General features: G+C 44.6%; 1 protein-coding gene across 3 annotated transcripts; it reads right to left on the bottom strand.

Moving 5' to 3' along the window:
* Positions 1 to 632: 632 nt before the first annotated feature.
* On the bottom strand, positions 633 to 7,107 carry RAMAC (RNA guanine-7 methyltransferase activating subunit). 3 transcript variants are annotated; one of them, XM_054713235.1, is made up of 3 exons: positions 7,048 to 7,107; positions 3,206 to 3,384; positions 633 to 2,273 (listed from the first exon to the last, which is right to left on the bottom strand). In XM_054713235.1, the coding sequence occupies exons 2-3, from the start codon at positions 3,373 to 3,375 to the stop codon at positions 2,087 to 2,089; spliced, it is 357 nt and encodes a 118-aa protein (XP_054569210.1). In that variant the 5' UTR covers positions 3,376 to 3,384; positions 7,048 to 7,107; the 3' UTR covers positions 633 to 2,086. The 3 variants fall into 3 exon arrangements, with proteins under 3 accessions (XP_054569210.1, XP_054569209.1, XP_054569211.1); XM_054713234.1 differs by having other exon boundaries at positions 6,964 to 7,085; XM_054713236.1 differs by having other exon boundaries at positions 7,009 to 7,085.
* Positions 7,108 to 11,254: the final 4,147 nt, after the last annotated feature.

Here is an 11,254-nt window from a genome sequence, read left to right as displayed (position 1 = left end):
TGAGAGGCGCCCCTCCCTCCAACCCTGCCGAGCACCCTTAGATTACCCTAATTAGTGTCCAAAGCAGAAACAGCAGGCCTCCAGGATTCTGCTCTTACTGTGCTCAGCTCCTGTTCCAGTTGGGAGTGCCTGGGCTGGATCCGCTGATAAATAGTTTTAATAACCCACCTGCTTCTAGAGAACATCCCGGGTGTAGTCATGCCATTGTTAACTCCGGCTAAAGAGGTGTAGTCCAAGACCTTCCTTCATGGAACAGCACTGGCTGCTGCCTACCGATGTGATGAGGGGCCAGAGGAAACGCCTTCTCTATATGTGAAGACTTGGTTCATGAGAGCCTTTCCCAAAAACGAGCTACCTGAGAGGATGGCTCTTCAGGAACCGGGGAGACTTGGGCCCAGAGCATGGAGCAGTACCCGGACAAGTCAACCCCAAGGGCCTTGAGTGGAGTGCTGAGGGAGGAGGTAGATTTAGGAAGCTGCCTTTTAATTCCTTGACCTTTGATGAAACTTGTACTTTTAATATTATTTTTAAACCAAATAAATGTTTTCAGTGGACACGAAGGGCAGAGTAATAAAGACAAAAGCCCATCTCACCACATTAATGAGTAGGCTAACGGCCAAAACCGAGAGAGAAATGGATTAATATTCTAAGCATTTTATTTAAATAAAACCATGTAACGGCCATTAGTTATTTGAAATATAATCATCACCCTGAAAGGACGTGACAGCATCACAGTGTTTAGAGAAGAGAATGCAGAAAGGTGCACATTTGAGTGATTATAACATTGTAAAACCAACCCACGTTTAGAACCATAAAAGTAAGTAAAGTCAAATAATGCAACCTTATTTACATGATTGAAGAGGAAGGGGAATATTGCAGAGTTTTTGTCATACTTTTGTATAATGTATGAATTTTTACCTACTACGTTTGGAGTTTGTATAAAATGATTGTGCCCTAATCCCACCCTAGATCATTAGATCAAGACACTAAAACTAAGAATGATTCCTTCCTCATTTTACAGGTTTTTTTTTTCTTGGTTTTTAAAAAATATATATTTCTTTTATTGACTTCAGAGAGGAAGGGAGAGGGAGAGATAGAAACATTAATGATGAAAGAGAATCATTGATCGCTGCCTCCCGCACGCCCCCCACTGGGGATCAAGCCCACAACCCGGGCATGTGCCCTTGGCCAGAATCGAACCTGGGACCCTTCAATCTGCAGGCCGATGCTCTATCCACTGAGCCAAACTGACTAGGGCTACAGTTTTATTCTTGATATTCCTCTAAAAAGACCAAGCCCTGGCAGGCGTTGCTCAATGATGAGAGACTGGCCTGCACACACAGGGTCGCTGGTTTGATTCCCAGTCAAGGGCACACACCTGGGTTGGAAGTCCCACCCCTGCCCCCAGTTGGGGGAGTGCAGGAGGCAACCAATCGCCTCTCTCTTCCTCCCCGTTCCCTACCACTCTCTAGAATCGATGGAAAATATATCCTTACTCCTCAGGTGAAGATTGAAAGTAAAAAAATAAATAAAAAGAGACCAAAACGATTATGGAGCTGACTCATACCTAAAGAGTAATTACTACAATTGCTTTACCTTCCAACTTCTGAAGTTAATGTACAATACATTACAACTAAGTGTAGTTGTGCATTCACTAGTTGATTTTTACCAGCCTCTCAAAATTTTAGGAATGAGCACAGCCAAGTACATGGATACTTCCTTATGTTACAAAGTAAAAGCAAGCATTTTCTATTTTAAAATTCCCATTTTATTTCTGTGTAAAACAAAGAACTCCTGGAGGTCAAACAAGGAAAAGATATACCAAGTTCAAGGTACTTTTAAGTCATGAAACGAAGAGTCTGAGGTAGAAGTCAAGCAATATAATCCACAACTTTTTTAGGGAAGTGTTTATTTCCAGCAACCATCACATCACTCCAGGAAGATCTTATTTTTTAAGAAATGTCTCAAGTTCCAAAAAAATTATTTTCTAAAGTCAGATGCAAAATGATGACCAACAGAAAATACACACAAATGTTTGTCTTGTTAACAAAGTAAACAGTTTTAGTAAAAGCTGCTGACATTTCTATCAGTAGTAACCATAGGGAGGCCGTTGGTTGTAGCCATAATTTCCATACTGGTGAGGGTGGTAAGGTTCTTGTCTGTGCTGCTGGTAATTGTTACCCCAGGGTCGTCCATGCCATTGATTGGATCGATTGTCACTTGGCCACCCCCGTCTGCTGTCCCTACCTCTAAACTGTCTGTTATCTTGCAACCTACAACAACAAGAACAAAATTACACTTTACTTTTAAGAGAACACATGACAAATCTCTCCTGTTGCATTTGACTTCTCAATCGAATACTTAATAAACAAGAGAATAAAAAACATTTTTCTCTATAGTATGTTATAGCACCAGTTATTGAAAACATTCTTAAGATTTAAATCATTCTCCCAGTTACACTGGACATGTTTTGCAGAGAAACAGGCAGACTACAACCTGAAACCCCAAACAAGAGGCTAGTTTTCAATCAAACTAAAAACTATTCAATTGTTTAAAAAACACAGTATGGTAATTTATTCCTTTTATCTACTTTGAATTATTAAGTAAAGTAGCTTCCACTGTATAAACTTTCTAAAATAAAACCAGAAACATTACCTTTTTATGGAATTGTACACAAAGTTTTGTATAAGATTCTGGGTTTCTAAAGTGTATTTGCAAATAAAATATTAGTCCACAGAAGGAATGTTTTTAAAAAAACAACATTAACACACATAGGCACACACAATTGAACACTAAGGAAAAAATACATGGACTGATAAAATATTAAAGTAAATATTTACCGGCCACTTAATTAGTGCCAGGCACTAGGTATATCATACTGAACAAAAACACTGGTCTGCTCAGCCAGCATGGCTCAGTGGCTGAGCATTGACCTATGAACCAGAAGGTCACGGTTCAATTCCAGGTCAGGGCATATGCCCGGGTTGCGGGCTCCATCCCTAGTGTGGGGCTTGCAGGAGGCAGCCGATCAATGATTTTCTTTCTATCACTGATATTTCTCTCTCCCTCCCTCTCTGCAATCAATAAAAGTATATATTAAAAAAACAACCACTGGTCCCTGCCCTCAGTGGTCTGGACTAGCAGATTAAAGCTATTCTCTTCCAGATCAGCCACCTACAATTCATTCTTCTGAAGCGATACATACCAATTGCCTCTATTTCTTTGGCTCCCACCAGCTCTGCTATTCCAATCCTCGACAATTGGAGGGGTCGCTGGAGGGCGTTTCAGGTATTCCTGGTATTCTTTGTCGTCTTCTGTGAATCTACTGGCAAACATCTCTTCAAAATTTGGAACAGCTTCAGAAGTATCAGTCATTCTGAAATTCTGTACAGTTTTTAATATGTTTCCATTAGAATTTTTTTTAAAGTAACACTATGTTACCAGTGAAAAGCCAAGAAGTAAACAATTTCAGACAGGATATTCTAGACATTCAATTGAGTACTTCTTGATTATTATAATACAGGTATTGTGCTAACCAGAATCATGGGATACAAAGATGAACAATATATCATGGACTCTGCCCCCAAAGGGCTCTTAGTCTAGTAGAAGAAACAGATCCGGTGTAAACATAAAGGGAGAAGTGAATAGGTAGAGATGAAACTGGACAAGTAGAGAGTGGTTAAATTGTGAAAAATGTCGTATCCCAGACAACTTGCACTTTCTCTGGTAAGCAATGGGGAATCATAGGTAGTTTAAGCAGGGAAGTCTCAAGAGCAAATTTACTATTTAGATCACTTTTCTAACAGGGTAGAGATAGACTAGCGAGATTAGACTAAGCGCAGATTGCTGCAATAATTTGACATCCTGAGGGCTTAATCTGAGGCAGGGACTCTGAGAGTAGTTTTAAAAGAATATCAGGAGGCATTACTCACTGACTAGATGTTGGGAGAAGAAGACGAAATAAAGGATAACTCCCATGCTTCTGTCTAAATGATTGGATAGGTTATGATGCCATAGGAACTATAGAAAGAAGGATGGGTGAAGATACTGAGTTTGAAGTTAGCTAAAGTACATACATCCTGTCCTAGCTGGTTTGGCTCAGTGGATAGAGTGTTGGCCTGTGGACTGAAGGGCCTCGGGTTCGATTCTGGTCACGCCCAAACTGCAGGCTCAATCCCCAGTTGTAGGCGTGCAGGAGGCAGCTGATCAATGATTCCCTCATCATTTATGTTTCTCTCTCTCCCCTTCCTCTCTGAAATCAATAAAAAATATACTTTAAAAAACCCTGCAATCTGTATCAGCTGGGTTTTCCAGAACAATTATGGATTCACTCAACAAGTAGTATTCCTTAACCCATATTTTCAGAGAGCCCTCGACATCTAAGAAAAGGTTTGGCTTAGGCTGCACAGGCCTAATTCTTGAAAAACCAGGGGACAAAGAGTTCACTTCTTTTTTTTTTTTAATGTATTTATTGATTTTTTTATAGAGAGGAAGGGAGAGAGTTAGAAACATCAATGAGCCCTAGCCGGTTTGGTTTAGTGGATAGAGCATCGGCCTGCGGACTCAAGGGTCCCAGGTTCAATTCCGGTCAAGGGCATGTACCTTGGTTGCGGGCACATCCCCAGTGGGAGGTGTGCAGGAAGCAGCTGCTCGATGTTTCTCTCTCATCGATGTTTCTAACTCTCTATCCCTCTCCCTTCCTCTCTGTGAAGAATCAATAAAATACATTTAAAAAAAAAAAAAAAAAAAAAGAAACATCAATGAGAAAGCAACATTGATCAGCTGCCTCCTGCACACCCCCTACTGGGGATGTGCCTGCAACCAACGTACATGCCCTTGACCGGAATCGAATCCAGGACCTTTCAGTCCGCAGGCTGACACTCTATCCACTGAGCCAAACCGGTTTTCGACAGAGTTCACTTCTTTTCATCTTCACCCAAATCCTGGAAGTCAGCCCTGGCAGGAGTCTGTAGGTGGACCTCACCTCTAGTGTTCTTCAACCAAAGAGAGTCAGTATTCCCTTCCTCTACCTGTCCTAGCCCAAACCCATCTTTTTGTTCTTTGCCTCAAGACTCCTAAAACCTGTTGTCTGATTCGGGGCACCTGTGACATCATGCTAAAACTTTGAAACCAAATTCTCCCTCTTTTTTTTTTAAGTATTTTATTTATTTAAAAAAAATATATTTTATTGTTTTTTTACAGAGAGGAAGGGAGAGGGAGAGAGAGTTAGAAACATCCATCAGCTGCCTCCTGCACACTCCCTACTGGGGATGTGCCCACAACGAAGGTACATGCCCTTGACCAGAATCGAACCTGGGACCCTTCAGTCCGCAGGCCGACACTCCATCCACTGAGCCAAACTGGCTAGGGCCAAAATCTCCCTCTTATCTGACATCCCCAAACTTATTTTTCATCCTGTATTTTAATTTATATGACAAAGTCATTGACAAAGAGATGTGATATTGGAAAATGGCTGCTTCATTCATTTGTCTTTTCCCCCAAATCCCTCAAAACATGCAAATATTTATAATACTACCTTCATCCCAACAAAATGAGAACGAAATTATTGCCTGGATGCCAGAAACACATAGATGTTTTACCTTTCAGGCTGCTGCTCTCTTAGAGAGTATGCCTATTCAACACCAGACTTTCCATGTGTCTGGGATAGGCAAACTGCTGTCAAAATCTCAAATCCAAGGTGTGATTTAAAATAAATTCTGCTAATTAAAATCCATGTCCGAGTTTCTATAGGGATCACAGAAATCATCAGAAAGATGGCCCATACCTAACCAGATGGGCAGTAAAAATCAGAAGGTAAGGCAAATGTGCTATTCTATCTTTATGTTCTCCCACAAGTAAATATATTTAGCATTACTCATGAGAATGAAATTTAAATAGGATGTTATTTACCAATGTTACCGCAAGAAATTTAATTAAGATAAAAAATAAATAGAATTTTAATTGATCCAAGCTTTACTTATCTCCTGGATTTGAGGCTGTACTGTTTATAATGTTTAGGTTGTCTAGATCTGTGGGAGGGAAAACAAAACAAAACGTGACTCCCTCAAGAAAATCCTCAAAAGGGCCCTAGCTGGTTTGGCTCAGTGGCTAGAGCGTCGGCCTGCGGACTGAGGGGTCCCGGGTCCCATTCGGGTCAAGGGCATGTACCTTGGTTGCAGGCACATCCCCAGTGGGGGGTGTGCAGGAGGCAGCTGATCGATGTTTCTAACTCTCTATCCTTCTCCCTTCCTCTCTGTAAAAAAAAAAAATCAATAAAATATGTTAAAAAAAGAAAACCCTCAAAAGGGGTGGGTGGTGCGTAGGGACCATAAGGGCTTCAGTTAATTCAGGGGTTGGATTAAAAGTGCTGTAAAGTCTTCCAACGCTAATTCGAGAGTGCGAGCAAGTGCCAGCGAAGCCCTAGCCGGTTTAGCTCAGTGGGTAGAGCGCTGGCCCGCGGACCAAAGGGTCCGGGGCTCGGTTCGATTCCGGTCAAGGGCGCGTACCTTGGCTGCAGGCTCTTCTCCGTCTTTCCCTCTCTCTCTAAAAGCCAATGGGAAAATGTCCTCCGGTGAGGATGAGCAAAACCAACCAAGGGCACTGCCTTTCAGATCTGTACCCCAACATTAGTTTATTTACCACCAATAAAACCACGCCGAGCTCTTCGGGCTGCAGGCGAATACCTGGGAAAGGACGCACCAGAATGGGGTTTCGCCGCCCCAGGAGGTGAGACAGGGGAAGCTAAGGACTGGAAACCACCGCGATTTTCACTCCCCCGCCAAGCCCATCAGAGCCGGTCCCCAAGGGCGCTGCACCTTGGACGCCCAGGCGCGGAGGCAACTACAGACCGAGCAGGGTAAGGGGCCTCCGATCTCGCGAAAGCGCCCAGACCTGGCACCGCAGACCGGGGCCACCTCGGCTCGACTGCCTCCCTCCTTCCCGGCGCCCAATCCCGCAACTCACCCGCCCCGGGCTGAGCTCGGCGGGCGAAACGCGCAGGAAACCCACCTCCGGCCCCGCAACGCGTCAATGCGACTCCACACTCACCTCTCCGAGGTAACGGAGCCACTCCGGTCAGACAGAATCCCACAGCCCCCTGACTTCCGCTTCCGGCGAGCTCCGCGCAGGCGCGCCTGCCAAGTCTCGCGATACGTGGGGGTTCGGCGTGTGGCGCTTTCCCGGTTGAACATGCGGCGGTGCAAACCCCGGAGCGCGACTCTCTTGAGGCGATGGGGTCCGTGCGCTCGGCGCCTGCCTGGCGCCCGTACGGGAAAAGACGTCGCCGGGTGTTCAGTCCCCTTGGCTGGGAGCCGGTGGCGGGTAGGGACGAAGGTTTGGAACTCTGCAGAGCAAGGAGGGAAAGGCTGCTTCCGGCCGGACGCCAGGCGGAGCGGGTTACTTCAGGGACGCGGTGCCTTCACCTCCTGCCAGGTTGGGCCTCGGCCGTAAGAGTTCAGAGTCCCTTTCGTTAGAGTTCAGAGTCCCTTTCCTAAGAGTTCAGAGTCCCTTTCGTACGTGTTTTTGCCCAAACACTCCCCCGCCCCCCTCTCTTCAGCCTAATTCGTCAGTCCCCAGCAGCCTCCAAGGGGCCTGGCCAGGTTCTTCTCCAATGTTCTGCAGGTGTATGTATGCACGCTGAATAGCCCAAACATGGTTTGGCCTCTTTTTAAAAAGATAGATATATTTTTTATTGATTTTCAGAGAGGAAGGGAGAAGGAGATAGCGATAGAAACATCCATGATGAGAGAATCATTGATCGGCTGCCTCCTGCACACGCCCCCCACTGGGGATGGAGCCCGAAACCCAGACATGTGCCCTTGGTCAGAATGGAACCCGGGACCCTATAGTCTGCAGGACCCAGGCTCTATCGCCAGTGGTCGGCAAACTGCGGCTCGCGAGCCACATGCAGCTCTTTGGCCCCTTGAGTGTGGCTCTTCCACAAAATACCACGGCCTGGGCGAGTCTATGTTTAAGAAGTGGCGTTAGAAGAAGTTTAAGTTTAAAAAATGTGGCTCTCCAAAGAAATTTCAATCGTTGTCCTGTTGATATTTGGCTCTGTTGACTAATGAGTTTGCCGACCACTGACTAGGGCCTGACTTGGCCTCTGTCCTCCCAAATGGCTGTCCAAACTGTGCACCCTTTTTGTTAACGTCAGAGACTAAATTCTGTCCATTCTGCCCCAGCAGTAGCTCTGACATCCATCCACGTTGCCCACTGCTTCCGCCTAATCCCCTGGACAGTGGAAATGCAATACCTTTCTCAGTGAGGCCCTTCCTCCAGCCCACGCCCCTACCAGCCCATCTGCCTGCAGCTGCAGTGGTTTCATCAAGCAAAGCTCTGATCCCAAATCACCGGCTTCCTGTTGTCTGTAATTAAAGGCCAAAGTTACTAACTTGGATGCAAAACTTTATTTCCTCCTGTTCCCCTTTCGTTCTTCTTTTGCCCGTAACACCGATACTTTGGGTATTCGTTCAGTTCTTACCACTTTCTAACTTAAAGCTGAAATTATTTATATACAAGTCTCCCCCCCCTCCCCAATTAGACTATAAACAGACCTCTGTTTGATTCACTTCTGCATCCTGCAGCGTGTAACTTTGTGCTTTGTGTAAAGGAAGCACTGAGTAAATGTAGCAACATTAACCTAGCAACAGTGTACAGGATAGTACAGACGGGCAGATAGGATAGTCTTTTTTTATTTTATTTTATTGATTTTTTACAGAGAGGAAGAGAGAGGGATAGAGAGTTAGAAACATCGATCAGCTGCCTCTTGCACACCCCCTGCTGGGGATGTGCCCGAAACCAAGGTACATGCCCTTGACCGGAATGAACCCGGGACCCTTCAGTCCCGGGACCCTTCAGTCCGCAGGCCGACGCTCTACCCACTGAGCCAAACTGGCCCCGCCCAGATAGGATAGTCTTGATGCTGGGTAGTAAAGTGGAGAGAGGAAAGACCAAGGTTACAATAATTGGATAGTATTATCCTGAGTCACAGAGCAGACCACGGGAGAAAAGGATTAGGAGGAATCAGGGAAGACTTTCCATTCCTGAAGGCTGGGAAGTTGGGACTGAGGGTAAAGTTGGTTATAAAGCAAAAATGAGCTCAGAGCTCCAAAAGATTTGTAGAATTTGAGATGGTAGTGAACTATCCAAAAGAAAAATTTTAGGGGGTTGTTAGAAATACAGAACTTGCCCTAGCTGGTTTGGCTCAGTGGATAGAGCATCAGCCTGCTGACTGAGGGGTCCCAGGTTCGATTCCGGTCAAGGGCATGTACCTTGGTTGCGGGCACATCCCCAGTGGGGAGTGTGCAGGAGGCAGCTGATCGATGTTTTCTCTCTCATCAATGTTTCTAACTCTCTATCCTTCTTCCTTCCTCTCTGTAAAAAAATCAATAAAATATATTTAAAAACAAAAAAACAAAAAGAAATACAGAACTGGCCCAGCTGGTATGGCTCAGTGGTTGAGCATCGACCTATGAACCACAAGGTCATGGTTCAATTCCTGGGTCAGGGCACATGCCCAGGTTGTGGGCTCGATCAGGAGGCAGCTGATCAATGATTCTCTCTCATCATCGATGTTCCTCTCTCTCCCTCTCCCTTCCTTTCTAAAATCAATAAAAATATATATTAAAAAAAGAAATATAGAACTGAAGCTGAAGAAAGGCTGTAAATGTATGAGTCATCCATGAGACAAAACGGTTGAAATCAGTGTATATGATCTTTCTTTCCCACAGAAGAAGTATTTATAGAGGAAAGCAGAAGGCCAAGGCCTACGCCTCAGGAGATTTTCATATTTAAGAGGCAGGAATAGGAAATGTAAACCTTGAAGAGAAGATTCGAATAAAGATGTGGGTAGTAATGTAGCAATTGAAAAACTCAGGAAAATGCTTCCCAACCTAGTAGCCAGAGACAGGGTATCAGGAAAAAGGAGTTATTGAAGGCCAGCTTGTGATGGCATTATTTCTAGGTAATCGGGACTTACACAGAAAAGTGTATATTTCTTTCCTTTTAATTCATAAATGGCACTTGGAAGCTTGGCTTCTGGGAGTTTCTGTGAAAAATTCTAGGTATTCCAGCCAATTGTCAAGTGAAACTATTTTTGCCCATGATGTTCTCTCATATTATGATATGTTATCAGTTATTACATCTCATTTTCTGACATCATCGGGAGATAATCTGTTCCACGAATAGAAATGTTCCAGATAACTGACTCTTAGCCTTTAAATATCAAGAACGTTTTCATTGGAACCACTTTTAAAAAATATATTATTTATTTATGTTTTTGGAGAGAGAGAAAGGGAGAGGGAGAGAAAAAGAGAAACATGGATGGATCGGCTGCCTCCTGCGTGCCACTTACCGGGGATTGAGTCCACAACCTGGGCATGTGCCCTGACTGGGAATTGAACCAGCCACCTTTTGGTGCACGGGACAAGGCTCAACCAACAGCCACACCAGCCAGGGCTGGAACCACTTTTTTTTTTTTTTTAAATATATTTTATTGATTTTGTACAGAGAGGAAGAGAGAGGGATAGAGAGTCAGAAACATCGATGAGAGAGAAACACTGATCAGCTGCCTCTTGCACACCCCCCACTGGGGATGTGCCCGCAACCAAGGTACATGCCCCTGACCGGAATCGAACCCGGGACCCCCGAGTCCGCAGGCTGACGCTCTATCCACTGAGCCAAACCGGTCTCGGCGCCACTTTTGATGGACGTATACATAGAACGTAGTACTTACTTTCATGCCAAAACCAGAGTATTTAGGCCATAATTTGATCTTTGCTTGGCAACTCAAGGTCATTGCTATCACCAGTTAGGATATTCTGCTGCATGGTAATGTCCTCGGGCCTTTTGATCACATGGAGAAGATTGCCCGTTGTTAATTGACTTTGCTGTCTCTGTTACTAGTGTTACATCTCAGTGTTTTTTCTTCTCACCACTTCATCAATTAACTTAAATTTTATCCCTAATTTTAAGCCTCACTTGGACCCGGTGATCTGGAGGCAGAGTAGACCAGCAGACGCCCTGGCGCATCCTGGCATGGAGAGAGCCCGGCTTTCAGAGACAGCGAGTGACCTTGGACAATAACCATTTTAAAGATGGTTAAACTGAGGCTCAGGAGGGCATAGCATTTATTCGAGGGCACAGCTGGTAAGTGGCAGCAGGATTTTTTTTCAAGTCTGTGATACTTCCAAAGGCCTTGCTTTTTCCTCAGTGAAACCCTGTTTTTCTCTTTTTTATTTTCTACTCCCACAAA

This window comes from Eptesicus fuscus, chromosome 25 (assembly GCF_027574615.1).
Source record: "Eptesicus fuscus isolate TK198812 chromosome 25, DD_ASM_mEF_20220401, whole genome shotgun sequence".
In the NCBI taxonomy this organism is placed as follows: Eukaryota; Metazoa; Chordata; class Mammalia; order Chiroptera; family Vespertilionidae; genus Eptesicus; species Eptesicus fuscus.
This window is presented reverse-complemented; position numbering and strand designations above follow the sequence as displayed.

Excerpts from the sequence above, each read along its gene's own strand:
- RAMAC (XM_054713235.1), bottom strand. The coding sequence starts at position 3,375 with ATGACTGATACTTCTGAAGCTGTTCCAAATTTTGAAGAGATGTTTGCC. Across the intron at positions 2,274-3,205 it reads CAAAGAAATAGAGGCAATTG|GTTGCAAGATAACAGACAGT; the intron begins GTATGTATCGCT and ends TTGTTGTTGTAG.